General features: G+C 44.2%; 1 protein-coding gene across 13 annotated transcripts in view; it reads right to left on the reverse strand.

Annotated features, from left to right (window-relative positions):
• Setd4 (SET domain containing 4) overlaps positions 1–18,346 on the reverse strand; it is a 53,536-nt gene that overhangs the window by 16,859 nt on the left and 18,331 nt on the right. For 5 of the 13 annotated variants that reach the window (XM_013141888.3, XM_063224462.1, XM_063224453.1 and 2 more), the window contains 4 exons: positions 13,324–13,447; positions 12,148–12,314; positions 8,415–8,539; positions 4,017–4,311 (listed from right to left, as the gene is read on the reverse strand). In XM_013141888.3, coding sequence (XP_012997342.1) covers positions 12,180–12,314; positions 13,324–13,447 — 259 coding nt within the window. In that variant the 3' untranslated portion in view covers positions 4,017–4,311; positions 8,415–8,539; positions 12,148–12,179. Of the gene's footprint in view, positions 1–4,016; positions 4,312–8,009; positions 8,130–8,414; positions 8,540–10,931; positions 11,286–12,088; positions 12,315–13,323; positions 13,448–18,346 lie in introns of those variants that run through there. The other 8 variants (XM_063224457.1, XM_063224455.1, XM_063224454.1 and 5 more) reach the window with 8 other exon arrangements.

An 18,346-nucleotide genomic window follows, 5' to 3' on the forward strand; every position in this document is an offset into this window, starting at 1 on the left:
CAGAAAGAAAATTTCAAATGGGGAGGAGAACAAGGAAGAGGGAGAAGGAAAGGAAAGAAGAAAAAGTAAAAACAAATGAGAAAAGAAGGAAAAATGGAATGAAGGGTTTGTAAATGGAGGAGGAGGGGCTGAAGGGAAGGGAGGCGAATGGGAAACAGAATCAAATTATATCATGTATAGGAACAAACTCTCTATGATGAACGTGATCATTATGTACATCTAAAATGTACCACTAAAGTCTGATTGAAGCAAAATAATAAAAAATGAGTGAACCCTAAACCTAATAAAAAGTTATAAAAGAAGGGAAATAGATATCAGGGTACAGAGAGAAGGCGATGAGACTACAGGAGTTGAGGTTCGAATGCCATGCCCACCTCCCAAGGAACAGGAAGGATTACCAGCTACCACCGGAAGCTAGGCAAGAGTCAAGGGGCAGATTTTTGCTTTGAGATTTAGAAGGAGCACAACCATGCATGCATCTTGATTTTGTTTCTGGAGTCCGCAATTGCAAGACAATAAAATTCTCCTGTTTTAAACCACCCAGTTGGTGATGACTTCCTAGCAGCCTTAGGAAACTGATATACATGGATGGAGACAGGGAACAAAATAATTCCCTAGCATGGACAATACTTGCTCTAGGTTTTAAGGGAGTCAAAGGGCAGGATCTCATTAGTGCTGGACAAGCATGGACATGTGAAGGGTTAAAACTGTTGGCTGCAACTGGAGTGTGCCCAGTATGATCCCCTGGTGCAGACTGAAGGCCAGGTAAATCCTAGGCTGGGTCAAACACAGTAACCAAGAGAAGGGCTTCTCCGGTGGACTCATCAAAGAGAGTGTGTGTTCTAGCAGAGCTCAGCACCTTTTTCCTACAAAGGACCAGAGAGTATTTTCAGCTCTGAGAAACTTCCAGTTTCTGCCACAACCCTTGTAAAAAGTGAAAGCAACATCTGGCAAAGAGACATGTAAAATCCTATTTACACAGCAGCCGAATTTAAAATAGAACTCTAGCAGATACTTGTGCACACTGCAGTATTATCACACTAACCAGGAGGTGGGAACCACCGACAGCCCACTGATAGGTGAATGGATAATTACATGTGTGTATCCATGGAGTAGGGTATCACCCAGCCTTAAAAGGAATGAAATTCTGACATTGGCTGATCTTGCAAACACTGTTACTGTCTTAGCATAATTAAAAGAGTCAAATCAGTGTGACAAAAAAGGACAAAGATTATTTGATCACACGAGATGGAATATCTAGAATAGGCAAGTCACAGAGATGGAAAATAAAGCAGAACTTGCTGTGGCTGGTGGAAAAGGGCATGCAGAATTACTAATGAGTGGTATGGAATTGCTGCTTGGAGCGATACAAAAGTTTTGGAAGAAGGTAGGGGGATGGTTCCCCACCATTATGACTGTACTCAGTGCACTGAACTGTACAATTTTAAATAGTCAAGTTGGTAAATTTTAAACTATGCATATTTTGCCACAATAAAAATAGTTTGTATTTAGAGGGGGAAAAACTGTAAAATAGAGACTGACCCTAGTTTGCCAGCCACTGGACTAGAATTTCCACAACACTGAAGTGGCTGTGGGTGCAGTAACTTCAGAATCATCCCAGATAGTAGATACAAGGTAGTGATGACTCCCTACCCTCTGCCATCTCTGGCATTGGCTTGGGTTTCATCTAATGAGTAAATACTCACATATGTGGAACACACATACACATCTGGGACATGGAAGAAGACATTTATGTTAGCTTGTGTGAATTTAAGTTTTCAAACTATGTGATTTAGGGGCTGAGGATGGAGCTCAGCAGTGTAAACGCCTGCCTGGCAAGCACAAGGTCATGCATTTGATCCCCGGTACCAAAAAAAAAAACTATGTGATTTGTATTAAGGCCCTGCTGTAGACCTGAGAAGAGAGAATCTGCTGTCTGGAGTAGTGTGGAGACCACTGCATAGGCGTTCCCTCCCTGTCACCATGTGGGCTCAGGGATCACTTATGTTCTCTGGGAGTCAGTCTAATCAGGAGAATCTAATTTGCAGGCTATATCATGTCCTACACCAAAAAAACACGTAGCTTATAAATTAGACCACACGAGAAGGTGTTACACCATCCCCAGGAGAGTCGCCACCGTCTGTAGGTACATTTTCATCAGAAGAATAAACATCTTTGTAGAGATGCACATGAAACATGAGGTTCAAAGTCATAATTCAATATACAACAACCTGCAAACCCCTACAGGTTTATTAGATAGCTAATAAAAATAAATCATGCTCATGTCTTTAACATGAGTCTTCATGTGCTGTGGTTACTTTTCAGGCGCACTATAAATTAACCGTGAAGTGCTACTTCCTGCAGGGATTTTTCCCCCCAGATAGAAAGGGGTTAGAAGGCTAAAGAATGCAGACATGCATCATGTCTGCAGGAATCATTTTTTAAAAAGATCAAATGTAATATTTTCTTTCATCATGGACAACTGCTTTGAGATTTTCCATTTGAGCAGCCTTGAGCAGAGCCTCCAGCACTGGTCAATTACTCCTGACAAATACCATTTGGGTATGAGTGAAATAAAACAGTAGGGGGGGGGGGGACAGAACATGATAAAAGGAAAATTTTTTTTTTTTTTTGGTCTGCTGAGAACTTACTGTAAGTTACACATCCCAAGGTGACTTTTGTTTGACAGTAACAGGAAGAAAAGACAAAACTCAGTTTTCAGGTCCCTTAAAAGGCAACCTGGTTTTTTTTTCCCCCACCCACAAAGAAAAAAACGTATATAAACAAAGGGAGGGACAGCAGGCCCTGCTCCCCATCATTCTGCACCATATGAGTTAATGGGTGGAAACAGTGCCATGGAATCGGCCAGCCAGCTTGCCTGCAGCTGCCAGCAGCTCCGCAGGCCTCGCCCTGGGCGGTGGGCATGTTAGAACCAGCCCCAGAAACCAAAGCCACGAGAAAGAGAAGACCCAGCAGCATGCTAAGCGCTAATGGCTCTCCTCAAGTTTCTTCCTTTTCTGAGTCCTCCTGCCCCAGAACCCATAATGCTTGAGGCAAAGTAAAAACAAAGTCACCTCACCACCACCACTGCCACTCCTGACCTTCTTCCCTGTCCCTGGCTCTTTAAAGCTCCACAGTTAAACTTGACCTCAGAGCTGCTGCGGGGAATCAGAGAGCAGCGCTTGGAAATGATGGGCTGGGAACAAAGAGCCCATGTGGGACCCCACAGATCTGGACCAGACCAGGGCTGTCTCCTTCCAGCCGGTGGCCTTCGGTGTGGAAAGGACTCTGCCTGCTGACCTGCTGAGCTGCAGTTCTGTTTCTCGGGAGGAGAACAGTGAATGCAGCCATCCAGATCTATGCTGGGACTCCATAGTGACACACAGTCCCTGTAATTCTCAAGTAAATGTCGCACATCATCTGAAAGTACCCGAGCATTCTGGCCACAGCGCAGCAGCGTGGATGCACATGCAGTGACTGTGACTTCACATCACACTGCCACGAGGGAGAAAAACAGGCTATATTTTCCCACAGGGTATGAAATTCATAAACATATCCTGGGGTTCTGCAGCCTGATTGCCCAGAGGTTCCCAGGCTGCATTGTGGGTAAGGGACCCACAACCTCACCCGGCACTGCCAAAGGTCTTTGGGAGCAGGCAAGCCCCTTAAAAACAGGGGCAAACCCACAGTCATCACTCTGGTCATCAGGCTTCCTGCTCCTGGAGCACAGCCAAGCCCATCTCACTCCGTAGTGAAGCTGATTCCAAAGACACCTGTATCCCTGACAGGGCTGAACAGATAGCTGACAGTGACACTGACGGACCGTGAAGACTGGCAGTCACCCCTCTGGACATGCTGGGGATGGGTTCCCTACTTAACCCTAACTCTAAAAGGTGTAGTCTTTGCATAGACCTACACAATAACCTTGTTGATGCTTTATAATACCTAATACAATATGAACGCCATGTAAATAGGTGTCAGACTATCTGGGGGGTAATGACAAGGACAACATCATGTTCAGTACAGATGCAATATTTTTCTTTTGAATATATTTTTTATCCACAGGAGGCTGAATCCACAGATGTGGAACCCATGGGTACACCCCCAAACTGGCTGGACTCCTAGAGCCAACCACACTCCTGAGATACAGCTTTCTGTCCTAAGCAGTGCAGACTGTTCCCATGCAAGCTCTGTTTCAGTGGGTCCAGGAAGGTGGGGGGTCTGAGCACCTTCTCTTGGAACAGACTCTGGGCACTGCTGATGCTGTTGTCTGTGGATCGCCCTCTGAGGAATGAGGCTAAGGCAAACAACCTGAAAAAAAGAAAAGGCAGAAAGAACAGAAAAGATGCTTAAAGTGTTTATTTCACTTCCTGAGACATTTTCAGCAGCAGGGCCCCTTCTACAGCCTATAAAAGAAAGAAGCCTAGAAGTTGCCCACTGCCAATGTTTTGATCCTCGAGTCTTAGAAACACTGTATTCTGAATGCCAACAGAACATTCTCTACCTTGTAAAATTCCCACCTATAGGTGTGTCCAGGTAAACCACAACTATGCGGTACCTACCAGCTCTGAAGGTTGAAACACTGCAATAAAAAAATCCCTTGTCATTCCAAGTGCAATGCTCTCAAGCAGTATCTGAATCCCAAACACACAACCAGCATCTCCAGTAAGGCAACCCCAATCACATAAACAGAAATTTATAGTTTTCTCTACTCTCTCTGTTTGAAAAGCAGAATGTCAGCATTGTGTAAGGGGGATCAGACAGCAGCACCCAGAAATGATGCGATGGGTACAAAGAGCCCAGTGTCTTTGCAAGTACTGTCCAAATCAATATGCCAAGTAGGAAACAAACGTTTACAGAAGACAAAGCCACGATGTATAAGATAGCAAGAAGTAGGGGAGGAGAAGAAAAACCATGATTAGAGGTTCTCATCTCCACGTTAAATTCATGGAGCTACAACATGATGAGAAAGTCCAGCAGACCGAAGAAATCACTTCCAATGAGGCCACCAGCACAAAGTCACAACACCATATAATGCTCAGTCCCCCCACAGTGGGGTCTGTGGTCTCAGGAGGAGCCATGGCTAAGGACAGACTTTCCCCACACCGGGCACCCTGGAGCTAACGTCCATCTCTAACAGCGGGTGGGCCAGCGGAAATGGATTCTCCCCACAAAATGACCACTTTCTCATTTTAGAAGTATCTGACAGATGAGGAGCTATAAGCCCCTTTCTTTGTGTGACTAATTTTAACTCCTTAACAGAGATTCCTCTCTTTACCTGCCTGTGAGGTAGACCTGAGTCTACCTGCCCTGTTAAAACCTGCCACCTGGTGTCAGAATCTCCTCAGAGGAAAGTGCTAAGTGTATGCATCTGCTTGTGGCTTGTCTGTTGGCAGACAGGGTTGCTCCTGAGTTTAATCACTTGCCTCTCCTCTGCCCATTCCTCTGGACTAATCTGCCCTACCTGGCCAGCCCCCTTCCTGGCCCCTGTCCCCTGAAGCTACTGTTTGTCTGCCTGCTTCTCACCCAAGGAGATCCAATTGCCTACAGGAAAATTTGAACATCTACATTTGATTCCAGTGCCTGCTGGGGTTCTACTCATACTTGGGGAAAAAAAAAAAAAAAAAAAAAAAAAACAGCTTCTGTTTTTCAATCCCATGGAGCTGAAGTCAAGTCAGCCTCCCCAACTGGACAGTCCTCTCACGCCATCTAGTGCACTAAAGTAGAAGTGGCTCAAGGGCACTGCAAAGTCCCAGGAGGTTTAGTTAGATACATAGATACATTTTAGGCAGCCATCCAAGCACTCAGGACACTTAGAGGTGTGGATCGCATTCAAAGGATACTTTGAAAAAAAAAAAAAAAACTAAACTAAAATGTATTGATCATCTATTGTGGATTTGGTGTTTATATTTAACTATTTGCTGAGTCAAATGATAAAGTGTTTGATCTCTGGGTTGTTGTGTACACATTGACTGACACTATTTAAAAGATTTATGAAGCACCATAGGAACAGACACTCCTATCTTGCCTCCCAAAACTACTGTAATTAAAGGTTTTTGAAACCAGAACGTTTCAGCCAGAAAAAGTTAAGCCCCTTTCTCTTGCATTCCAGAGGTTCAGAAGGCTCTCTTGGGAGCTTTAATGACTCTCAACACTTGGTCTACCCCAGACCAATTCAGAGAGACCCTCCTGAGGAAGGACCCCAGGAGTTTTCAGAATTCCATGTGTAGCTCCAATGTGTAAGACCGTGGACCACCGCCTGAGGCTTAGGAGGCAAAGAAACTCAAAAAAAGCAAGACTAGAGGACTAACCTAAGAGGCAAAGGTTTACACTGCCTGCTTCCCACGCTCCTTGTGTCCTGACCTGCTTTTCTAGTGACATTCTGAACTCTCTTTTATCTTCAAACACTCAGTCCCCCTTTGCAATAAGGGCAAAGTTGGAACGAGAATTATTTACTGTCCCAATAATTGCTAAGTAGGCTCTCCGCAGTCCTGGCCTTTGCCTTGTTCTCTAAGTCTAGTTGGTGAAGTATCTGGGTTCTAGCAGTTTCCCTGGCACAGGAGAAAGCTCTCAAAGGCTAATTGCCAGAGCTGCTGAAATGGACATAGACCTAAAACATCAGTGGGAAGCTCTGCCCCAGGATAAATTCCTGCAGAATGAGAAATGGCTTGCCTTTGGGGATCACTCAGCCTTAACATCAGCTACTGCCCTTTGAGATATGGGTTGTACTGGAGGGGCTGTAACTAAAATGGAGCTGTCCCCAGAAGGAAATGCAGGGACAGAGCTTGGCCTACAGACTTCCTAGCAGCCTGCTCATGAAGCTCTGTGACCTTAACTGAGGAAGAGGGACAGGAATAAGCTACAGCAGGGAGGACCCGGCAGCTGTTTGGCCCTCTTTTACAGGAAACTACCACTTCCCTCCTTCCCCACTTCAACCCTGAAAGAGTTGCTGGCCCAGACCAAACACTGTAACCAGGAAAGGCTGCAGCTAAGTTAGAAACTCCTGCCTCCCCCCCCCCCGCCCCGCCCCCTATAAACTTGACTGTAACCCTATACCCCTCCCTAGGAACCTGCTTTCTGGCGCTAAACCTGTGCGCCAATGAGATACCGGTACATCTCTAATGGCCTTAGGGCACTGCCCTAAGCTTAGGCCATTTATATTCCCCCACGCCACGTGTCCGAGAGAGAGATCGCCAGAGAGAGAGAGATCGCCGGATTCCAGCAGCCAGCGCGCCAGTCTCCTCTCCCCGTGTTAACCACGGCCCCGGGTGCAGTGGAGAGGCTGCGCCCGGGCCGGCGGAGGGGGACCTCTCCTGGCATTCCCGAAATAAAGTCACCGCTGCCCACTACTTTCACGGCCGTCCACTCCATTCCTCCCACGGACTTCTTCCTATCTCTTCTCCTCCTCTCCCTTCTCTCAGACCTAACAGACCTCTCCCTTCTCTCAGACCTAACAAACCCCACTGGAACTTTCTGCTTCCTCAATAGAGGAAGAGCATTTGGGGAACTCCTTTGGGAGGGGTGACGATCTACAGTCTGGGGGAAGGAGACAGGAGAGGGGAAAGTCCGCAAGGATGGGCGGAAAGGAGTTCTGACCCTAGATGGGTGGATGACCCCAGCACATTGCTCTGCCTGTCTGGCCTTCTGCTACAAAATGCGGAAGTCAGAGGAGTTGGTCAGGCCTCTCCTCCGATGATGACCACACTGAGAGGACCAGTCCCAGCACCACCTGGGTCAAGTGTGCCTAGTGCCACCAAGAGCCTGCAAAAGCCCAACTGAACCCCTGGGGCTCCTTCTTTGGAATTGCTACATCAGCAGTTTGCCAATTTAGCGTAGACTGAAGTCTCCCGGGGTACCCACATTCCTGGGCCCCTCCCTATAGATTTTTACTCAGTGGGCCTGAGTGGGTCATGCAGTCTGGCTGCTTCTGATGAAGTGATCCCAGTAAAGTCTCCAGTCGCCTGTACCGGGAAATCTCCCTTCACCACCCCATGCAGCTCTGCACTCACCTGGTGCATAATTTTGCCGCTCTGAGCCTGTTTCATCTTCTACAACACATCACAGGCAATTCTCTTGGGAAACGGGCTGTCATGTTTTGAAAATGGGCTCCTATGTATTCATGATTCTCTCTGTTTATCAAAGGCAGACCAGGATTGTGCAGGCAGGAGAGTACCTTTTAGGCAGCAGGACCGTATCACCCCAGCCCTCCCAGTTTCTTCCTCAAGCCAGCCAAAGCTGCCACACTTGATTTTACACAGGACTTTGGTGCCCAGCTAAGCCCGAGTGTGCCAATCAGTGAGGCATCTTTAGTATAGGACACCAGGAGCACACATCCAAATCCTAGCCCTAAACCCTAACTCAGTAATAACTCCACATTCTAACGTCCCACACTTACAAAATCAGGAGAAACTTACCTCAGTGCATCATAACCGGGATTAAAAGAGGTGACAGAATGAGCCTAAATTGTCAGGGCTTCACCATCATCATCGTCACCATCACGGTCAAATTCTAAACCCATGAGAAGCCTTTCTGAAACTTCCTGAAGAAAAGGAATACAATTCTCAGTTAGATACTAACTTCACATTTTAATGGCTTTATGGAAATTCATATAAAATCCACTCAAGTGTGTAAGTCAGTGGGCTTCAGTAGTCTCATGGAGCTGTGTCCCCACATCAATTTTAGATCATGTTCATCACTTTTAGAAACCCCAGAAGAAACCTTGCACTCTAAGGCTGTGACCCTCCATTCATCACTACTGCCCCGCCCCCCACTACTCCTCCCAAGGAATCACTGACACTGTCTACTGTGAGATGATCCTCAGCTGGGAGTGCCATATAAATGAAGCCATCTGTGTCCTTCTGTGACTATATTCTTCCCTTGGCATAATGTTTTTAAAGTTCGTCTGTGCTGTACCAGGTAACAGTACTTCACTCCTTTCTATGAGTAGTATTCCATTGAATGGACATAACACCTTGTTTAAATCTAGTCATCCTGAGGTGGTCATTTGGGCTTTTGACATTTGTGAATAATGCTTTTATGTAAATGTATTTTCAATTCTCTTGGGGAGATGCAACCCAAGAAAAACACAACAGGCGACATTGTGGGGTCAGAAGATAACTTGATGCTCATCCTTTTCAGGAAATGCCCAGTTCTCTTCCAAAGTGGCTACATCGTTTATCTGCTAACCACAGTGTGTAAGGGTTAATTTCTCCACATCTTGGACAACATCTGTTATTATCTACTGCTTTGACTATAACCATCTTCTGTAAGCACAAAGTGGTAACCTTACATTTTTTATTAAATTTAATTGTCTTGTGAGGTTTTTAAACCTACAGCCTAAGGTTAAAGCTACACCTAAGGAAACCAAGGTGGTAACAAATGACAGAGAAAAGGCTTCCGGAAGGTGAGTGGGGCAGCAGTGGAGACAGCAGAAGGCTGTCAGTGGGGGACAGTGGCCCGCCATGTGGTCTGCCGGCTACGCTGCAGAGAGGGGAACTGAAGTTGTGTACACTGTGCCGGGGACTCAGGCAGGGCTGTAGGAAAATCATTAAACATCCCTCTCCTCTCCCTATGCTTTTGTTCCCTTTAGTTCACCCACACCTTTCTGGGTCTTTTAAAGAAGGTTCTTTTCCAAATGGTCCAACACATAGCATCTCTGACAAAGCTCCTATGTTCAAATGCTACACAACAAATTAATGAGGGTCTTGCTATGCTCTCCCCTTGGGAGAGACCCACTGCCAAAATGAGTCTGTAGCTGCTGTCTCCCAAGGCAGAGCTGTAATGAATTCCCTACTTTGGTACCTGCATAGCCCCTAGACAGACCCCTCAGGGCAGCAGACAGAACAGGGGATAGAAAAAGCCATTTTTAACAGATGGCAGCTCCAATTTCCTAAAAGGTCACTATCAGACTCTACCTTGAGGCAAGAACACTCAAGGCCCTAGTCTGGGAGGTCTCTTCTATTTTAGCTTGGAGGATTACAGAGGAAGGCCTCATATCACCCTTAACCACAGGGTGTCTGTCCCTGCAGGTCCTTGGCAGTTGGAGGTTTACCACCCAAGCTCAACAGGACCTCAGGGGAACAAAAGGCACTAGCAAAAAGAGAATCAGAAAGGAAGAAATTTGGGGGCGGGAGGGTGCAGTAAGAATATGCGTGTGGAGGGGTGGTAATTCAAGAACAGGGAAGAAAAGGGCACCAGATAAAGAGCTCTGCAGACTGGGCCTCCCCACATGGGGACAGATAGGTTTGCAGCTCCAATCACAGTTTTGTAAAAACACATCAAGAGGCTGGTGATACAGACCAACGGCATAAGCAACTGGCTGGGAAGCTCAAGGTCCCAAGTTTGAAACAACAACAAAAAAAACCCTCAAAGAGGCAGCAGGCCTGCACACAGCAGTTCTCCCTGTGGGCCTCAGACTCAGGGGCCGATCACAGGGTACTGTGATTTCATCATTCAAAGACAAAGATAGGCAGATAGATAAGATAGATAGATAGACAGACAGACAGATGATGGGCAGACAGGCATATATAGACAGGCAAGATATTAAGCACTGACTACACACTGAAAGTCTTTTATTACCATTCTTTAGATTGGCTGTGATGATAAAATAGTCAGTGGTAAATGCATCTGAGAAGTTACTTTTTGTCATTATGACTTTTGTCCCTAATCATGGGAGGACTAAAACAACATCACATTACCATGTGATGCCTGCAAAAATTTCAATGCTCAGAGGGGAATTTCAACTTGAAAAGGGTATAAAGGAGGTAGAAGACAGGAAAAAAATTCTTGAACAGCACAGAAATCAGCAAACTTCACTAAAAGCAAAGTTTTAGTGGAACCCAGTTAAGCAGTTTGCTTACACAGTGCTCCATGGGTGCTTTGCAGTACAGAGGAGGACAAAGACTGTAACCCATGAAGCCTGGAATAGTTACCATCTGGCCCTCCGGAGGATGTCTGCTGACCTCCAATGCAGCAGAGCATGACACATGCCAGCTGCTGAAAACAGAATCAGCACGAGCTCTGCACATGATAGGGAAAGACGTTCCAAGCTCTACCACTGAAACCGTGTGTTCAGACCCTGCCCTCTGAGGTGGCAGCCATTCATTTGGGTCTATTGCATTCAGTGAAAAAGCGACTGGCACTCTGGAGAACAGGCATGTCACAGGGAAGAGGATTCCAGCAGCAGAGTCTGCCTGGGCAGTCCCCTGATGACCACCTGCAGACTCTGAGTCCTGAAGGGCTTCCTAAGACCACACAGAACTCAATAGCTCTTCCTCAGCCGGGGCCTGAGAGACATAAAACATGAAACAAGAGTTAAGCAGAGACCAAAATATCACCCTGGCTTTAAGTCAACGACCCAGAAGTGCCCACTGAGGCACCACTGGGCAGGACATGGCCTGGCCCCCGAAGTGAAAAGGGCTGCCCAGGAAAAAGACCAGAACAAAGCTGAAAGAGCAGCATGGCTGGGCCAGTCCTTCTCCCAAAGCTACGCATCCTTAAGGCCTAACTCAGGCCGGGAAATTCGGTCTCCATGGGAACTCCCAGGGCCTCTCCGGAAGGCTCCTCCATACGCTCCCCACTGGGAAGGTCCCCAGGGAAGGTCCAAGAGACCTGGGCAGGGCCAGCGATGCCTTGAGCTCCTACATCAGACACCAAAGCCACCAGCTGCCAAGCTGCCCTTTAATCCGACAGTATCAGAGTGTGAGAAAAGCACAACTTGTCCACTCTTTGAGGATGTGGTCAGAAAGGAAGCAGGACACACGGGCACAGACCCTAACCGCAGTCTGAGCTGGATCCGACTCCCTCCCCTCTAATGTTTTAGGATTTCCCTCCCACTTCCCGCAGCACCTCTGTGGTTTATTTTGTAGAGTTAGAAGTGGCACTCAGATGATACACATGACCTCACTCACAGTCCCCCCAACCCTAGAACCTCTTCTGCCCCCTGCAGATGCCCTTCCTGGCTTAGGAGTGGCCACCACTGTGTCTCAGGAAGAGGCTCTTAAAAGTTCAGTTACTTGTTAGAAAAGTCACAAGAAAAGGCGTAATTACGTACCTATCTGTTTAATAAAAAACCAACCACTGCCAATGATTCTATGTAAAATCAATTTATTCCAACTGTAGTTTGAAAAAGGTTTCAGTTGCACCCACCATAAGAGGTGACCAAAGGCATTGAGCGGAAGTCAGATAAGAGTGGTCTGCAAACTGGTGAGGGTCTCAGCAGAGGCCTTGAGAATCTTCAGCTCTTCCATCCACAGTGTTTCCACCAAAGTGAGCTGGCTCAGAAGAGACACCTTTTCATCCTTCATGTGAGAAACCTGGAAGTTATTTTAAGGTATTTCTTATTATAGCAAAATATAAATGCATCTAAAATTTACCATCTAAATATTTTTAAGTGCACAATTCAATACCATAAAATACATTCACACTATTTCATAATCACTTTTACAATTCATCATTTTTATCACTCCACACACACAAACTCTGTAACAATTAATACCCTGGGCCCTTTGCCCCAAGCCCCTCTCTGCATCCACTCTGTCTCTGGAAGCTGCTTGTTCTGGGACCTCAAAAAATACGTTCCTTTTGTGTCTGTCTTTGTTCTCATGTCTTCAAGGTTATTAAAATGACTTTTGTAAATTCCAGCCAAATTTTCATGTAAATGATCTGACTTCTCATTTAATTAAAACATTCAAGAAATTAAACCACAAAAGGGAAAGAATAAAATCTAGTACTAAAAAATCACGCTCTAACATTTAGTTCTTTAATGGTGTAGGCAAAGGCATGCAATGATCTAAGGGCCCATGAACTGGATGATGAAATGGAGTACTGCTCAGTCTTTAAAAAAAAGAAATCCTGACAACATAAAGGAACCAGGAGGACATTATGTTAAGTGACATGAGCCAAGTATAGAAAGATAAAAATTATGTTTTCCCATACATGCATGGGGTAAAAAAAATTGAACTCACAGAAACAAGAAAGCAGAATTCTTCTACCAGATACTGGGTAGAAGAGGGATGAGAGAATGTTGGTAAAGGATGCAAAATTTCAGATAGATAAGAAACTTACCTCAGGATGACCTAATATACCTCAGGATGACTACAGTTAGGAACAATATGTGTACCATACACTAGAAAATCAGTCAGAAAGTAGATTTTAAGGGACCCCACCACAAAAAAATAGTATGTGAGGTGAGAAATATGTTAAAAGGCTTGATTAAAGTTATTCCACAGTAATGTTATATTTATATATCAAAATATCATGTTGCATACTCTATGTACAACTTTTAGCTATCAACTAAAAAGAGTTAATAGTCTAGAAACATACCTTCTGAAGCACAGCAGAGGTCTCCTCTATGAGATAACAACATATTTTCTGTGCTATGTTCAAACTTGTCTTCTCATTTGTATCTGAAATTACTTCTCCAAGAAGTACTTTTGTCCAGTAAGTACTAGAACCAAAATGGTTAATAATTTCAGCAGGCTTCTTGAAAAATAAAGACAACTTTCATCTACAACACAATACACAGACTTTCCTATTCTTATAGGAAATTAACAAAAGTTTTTCCATAAGTAATTTCCTAAAACCTCCATGCCGCTGGCAGCTCCTGTGGAATGTCGAGGAATACATGAGAGGAGTAACCAGAACTGAAAAACCAGGGGATTGGGTGCTCATCACAACCCTCAGCCTGGCACACATGTAAGTGAAGTCCCATCCACCAGCTGGGAATAAGCAAAAGACAGAATAGGAAGGAAGAGACCAGGCAGGAAGGAGAGCCCAGAGAAGAAAGGAACTAAGGCTCCAGAGCTTTCTTCTTTTCAAGTGAAATCTCTCTATCATGCAACAACCTGGAACAAACTGCTCTGAGGTGGAAGGAGACGCTTACAGTGGACAAGCCTTTCTCCCCATACAGGTCACTCCACGGAAACACACACGGGGCTGCAGGAAGTGGGCTCGGGCAGGTGGGGCCAACTTCACACCGAGAAGGATTAAGGACACTTCCATGGGTTCACACCAGATAAAACTTTACATAAGATGAATGACGGGGAGAACAAGAGAAAGAAAAAATGAAAGACAGAAAAGAAAGAAAATACAGCCAGGAAAGAGTCAGTGGAGAACCACAGGTCTTGGCATCCTGTACAATTGAGCAGAGCACAACTTTGCCTGAGTTTTTACAATGGGAAGAAACAAACATACCAGTGACAGAAGTCACCATGTCTGTAAGGTAAAAAGATACAATGCGCTGAGAGTAAAAACATCTACTTGGACCCTTGAACAACTTAGGAGCTGGGCAAGCCAACATCCACTTTACACAGCTGAAAATCGGTATATAATTTGGATTCCCCCAAAACTCAACTGCTAAGAGTCTGCTGAAATTTTAAGTTATTTCTTATTATAGTAAAATATAAATGCATCTAAAATTTACCATTTAAAGCACAATTCAATACCATAAATTACATTCACACTATTAATAACCATAACCTTAATAACCATACACTCAGTCCACTACTACATACTTAGTATGGTATGTGTATTATACATGATGAAGAATCCAGAAGAACCCAAAAGATCACTTTTTACTGCAATGAGCAATCTATCACTAAGAGACGGCTGCTTCCATAGAAATGGTTTGCATTACAGGATACAGTAAGCAGAAATTCAAAAGCATTTGAGTTAACTGAAGTGACAACTATTGGTGGCTACATTATTAGTAATGACATATGTACTGCAGTTAAGTTTATGCAGTTATGATGTAGTACATTTCTCTTGACTACAAACACTGCCATGTATGTCTGTATTTGTGTACATAAGTTTTCAAAAATGTTAACTCTTTATAGTAGATTTGTATATATTTTATGGTAGTACATGATAGAGTAAATTACACATTTTACACATTCATGGCATATCTCAGTTTTACCTGTGATTTTTTTTTAAATTACCACAAATTTCCAAAATGAGGCCCATATAGAAGTAAACCTGTACTATACAAACCTACATTATCCAAGGGTTATCAGTACTGGTGCCACTGAGACCAGGGAGAAATGTGACTCCCAAATCCCTATGGAAAGAGCACAATTCTCCACAACAGCAGGCAGCCTGAGCCAGGACTAGGTCCAGAAAAAACTCTCATCCCATGCCTCTTCCTCGGTGAGCCCCAAAGTCAATTCAGACGACACGATTTCAGGCCATGTTCATTCTGCTGGAGCAGAATCATAGTCCCTTCATAATGATCTCTCCCTTGATGCCACTGAGGAGAAACCCAAATAAAACCCTAGTAACACTCATCCTCAGTTGCCTTAAAAATCACTAATCTTGAGATTTTAAAAAATGGCAGCTTGCTAGGTGATTGGGCGGAGAGTCTCTCCAGAGAAATCATATTAGATGCTAGAATATGACAACATGGAGAGGGCCAGACAAATAGATAATGATTCTTATTAACCAAGACAGCGCAGCTGGAGGATTTAAGGTCGTGCTGAGACTGCGGCGGCTGATATGGGAGTCTGCAAATCCTGCACCTTTAATGCGGCACACTGACCAGTGGATCCAAGAGGAAAAGCTGTATTGGCTTTTGGCGACTACTGGAAATTGAGACTGGGGACCCTGCGAAGCAGCCAGGGCCGCTCGGCTGTGCTAGAGGAGATTGTGAGAAGCTCTGGAGCTCCAAGGCCGAACACCATGCAGTTTTCTGACCGTTCGGCCCTTGTCAGGAACGCAGTGAAGGCAAGCGGCGCAGTGTGCAGCAGACCCAAGAGGTAAACCTGCACTGAGTCCTGGTGAGTACTAGGGACTGGGTCCCACGGCTGCTGTGGCTGGTTGGAGGACATTTTGGAATTGGGCGGAGCCCGCCACCACAGTGACATTAGTAACACGGAGAGTCTGGTGGAGGTCATCTTGGAGTTGGGCAGAACCCGCAGCTTGGTAACATCAGACAGTCGCCCCTGGCATACAGAGGTCTGGTGGAGGACATCTTAAAGTTGGGCAGAGTCCAGCGCCATGACAGCGTCAGCAACATAGAGAGAACTAGTGGAGGATATCTTGGAATTGGGCAGACCCGGTGCCGTGGTGACGTTAGATAGTCGCTCCTGGCACAGAGAGGTCTGGTAGAGGACAGCTGGGATTTGAGCAGAGCCCTGTGCACAGTGACATTAGTCAGCTGCTTCTGGCACAGAGAGAAACTCGCAGGATCTGCTGGGGCTGAACCACGCCTCTGGTTGGGATCCAATAAGCAAATACAAAAGTCACAACTCTGTAACATCCACAAAGTACAGCCTAACTTGCGGATTGACTGGCACAGAGGCTGGAGGCTAGCCTGCACCGTCCCTGCATCCTTGCCTACCCCAGATAACAGCAAATTGGGGAGGACAGCAAAAACTCAAGTCAACATGCTTCTGAAAGGCCTTAAGCAATACGGAGAGGGCCAGAGACCCCCAGGACACTCCAGTCTGAAAAAAACCAGAAACATGACAAGAGATAGAAATAAAAAAAAATCTCCAGTTGTCCAACATGAGAAAATAAGCCCAGGAGAAGTAAATACAGAAGAGAACAAGCACAGTAACCATCTAATACTGGAAACAGCATCAACTGAAATAAAAAAAAAATACCTCCATGACCTCATAGATGAATTTAAAGCTGTACTCCTGATCCAAGTGAGGAAAGATATAAAGACATTAATTAAAGAAATGAAAAGACCCACCCAAGAGAACACAGATGGAAGAACAGAGGAAATCAGAAAAGAAAGAGAAACTTCTGAAGAAGAATTTAAACATAAACTAGAATACATGAAACAGATCCAAAGAGATTACCAGGAAACTAAAAATTCCATTGAACATTGGCAAAATGCCTTGACAGAAACTAAAGTTAGCCTTTTGAAACTTGAAGAGAGATTTATGATATATGATCGTGAAAGAAAATACCTCTTAAAAATAACAAGGAACCAGAAGAAACAATTCAAAGGCTAGAAGATGACAAAAGGATATATAACTTAAAAATAAAGCATGTGAGTGAGGAAGCAGGAACAACCAAAAATGAAATACAAAAAATATTCACAGATATATTAAAGGAAAATTTCCCATGTATAGCAAAAAGAAATGATATCCAGATAAAAGAGGCATACAGAACACCAGTTACCTACAACTAAAACAGATCTATACCCAGACATATAATAATCAAGATTCCAGAAATCCACCAAAAGAACAGAATATTAAAAGCAGCCAGGGAAAAGAAGCAGATTATCTACAATGGGAAAATTATCAAAATAACAACAGACTTATCAACACAAACTCTTAAATCAAGAAGGGAATGGGAAGAAATATTCCAAGTCCTGAAAGAAAATAATATGCAACCAAGACTCATATACCCATAAAAACTCTCTCTCAAAATTAATGGAGAAATAAGATGCTTCCAAAACAAGGAGGAACTGTGGGAGTTTGTGGCTACCAACCCAACCCTACAGAGAGTGCTGAAGGACATTCCAGAGAAAGAGAGGAAGGGATACCAGGATTCCAGCAACAGTGGCTGAGAGGCCTCAGTGAATGGGCAGACAGTGGAATGAGGGAGTAAGGTGGACAAATTATAGCAGTAAAGTGGAGTAGCAGACATGAGGCAGAGACGATAAACTATAATCTTTAGTATAGATAGCTTTGATACACTATTAAAAACAGGCAGAGGTCATTGTTAATAGTGTATCAGAATTTAAAAGACACAGTAGTCTTATCGCCCTGTTTAGTTTGAATTTAATTTGTTCTGGTCTGTCCACTCATATCAGACTTGAGGCACAGACATCTGACCCAAAAATAGCAGGTTATACCATTGTAACTATCCTTAATTTCCTATTAACTTAAACTGAAACCCTGTATTACTTACATTGTCTTACTATGACTGATCTTATTTGAATCTGATTCATAAGACCGCGGTTTTGCCTTGGCTGATTTGAATTTGGTATGCTTGATAGTATCAACCCTAAAAGTAGAGGCAGCTACTCTGAAGATGACAAGATGTAAAAGATATCCATACTGGTATTGATTATTAACAGCTCTCAAGTCCTACAATGTTTTCAAAGTTGTGTTTTTATAAAAATAGCTAGATAATACTATATTTAACTATATTAAGCCCGATGATGTGGACAAATCTATTGAAAATAACAAGAAAGCATAGTAACTACAGTAGATTACCTAATATTGTGGTCTTATGTGTCTTTTTCATTGCATGTTTTTCTGGGAATTTGTTTTGCTGTCTTGTTATGATTTGTTTTTCCCTATAATACAGAGAGGATAGATATACATGTAGAAATTCACACATGAGAAGATTTTTTTAAAAACTATTTACGGGAACAGATAATATATTATAAGAT

This window comes from Cavia porcellus, unplaced genomic scaffold (genome assembly GCF_034190915.1).
Source record: "Cavia porcellus strain 051 isolate PalLab524CR breed Dunkin Hartley unplaced genomic scaffold, mCavPor4.1 scaffold_15, whole genome shotgun sequence".
NCBI lineage: Eukaryota > Metazoa > Chordata > Mammalia > Rodentia > Caviidae > Cavia > Cavia porcellus.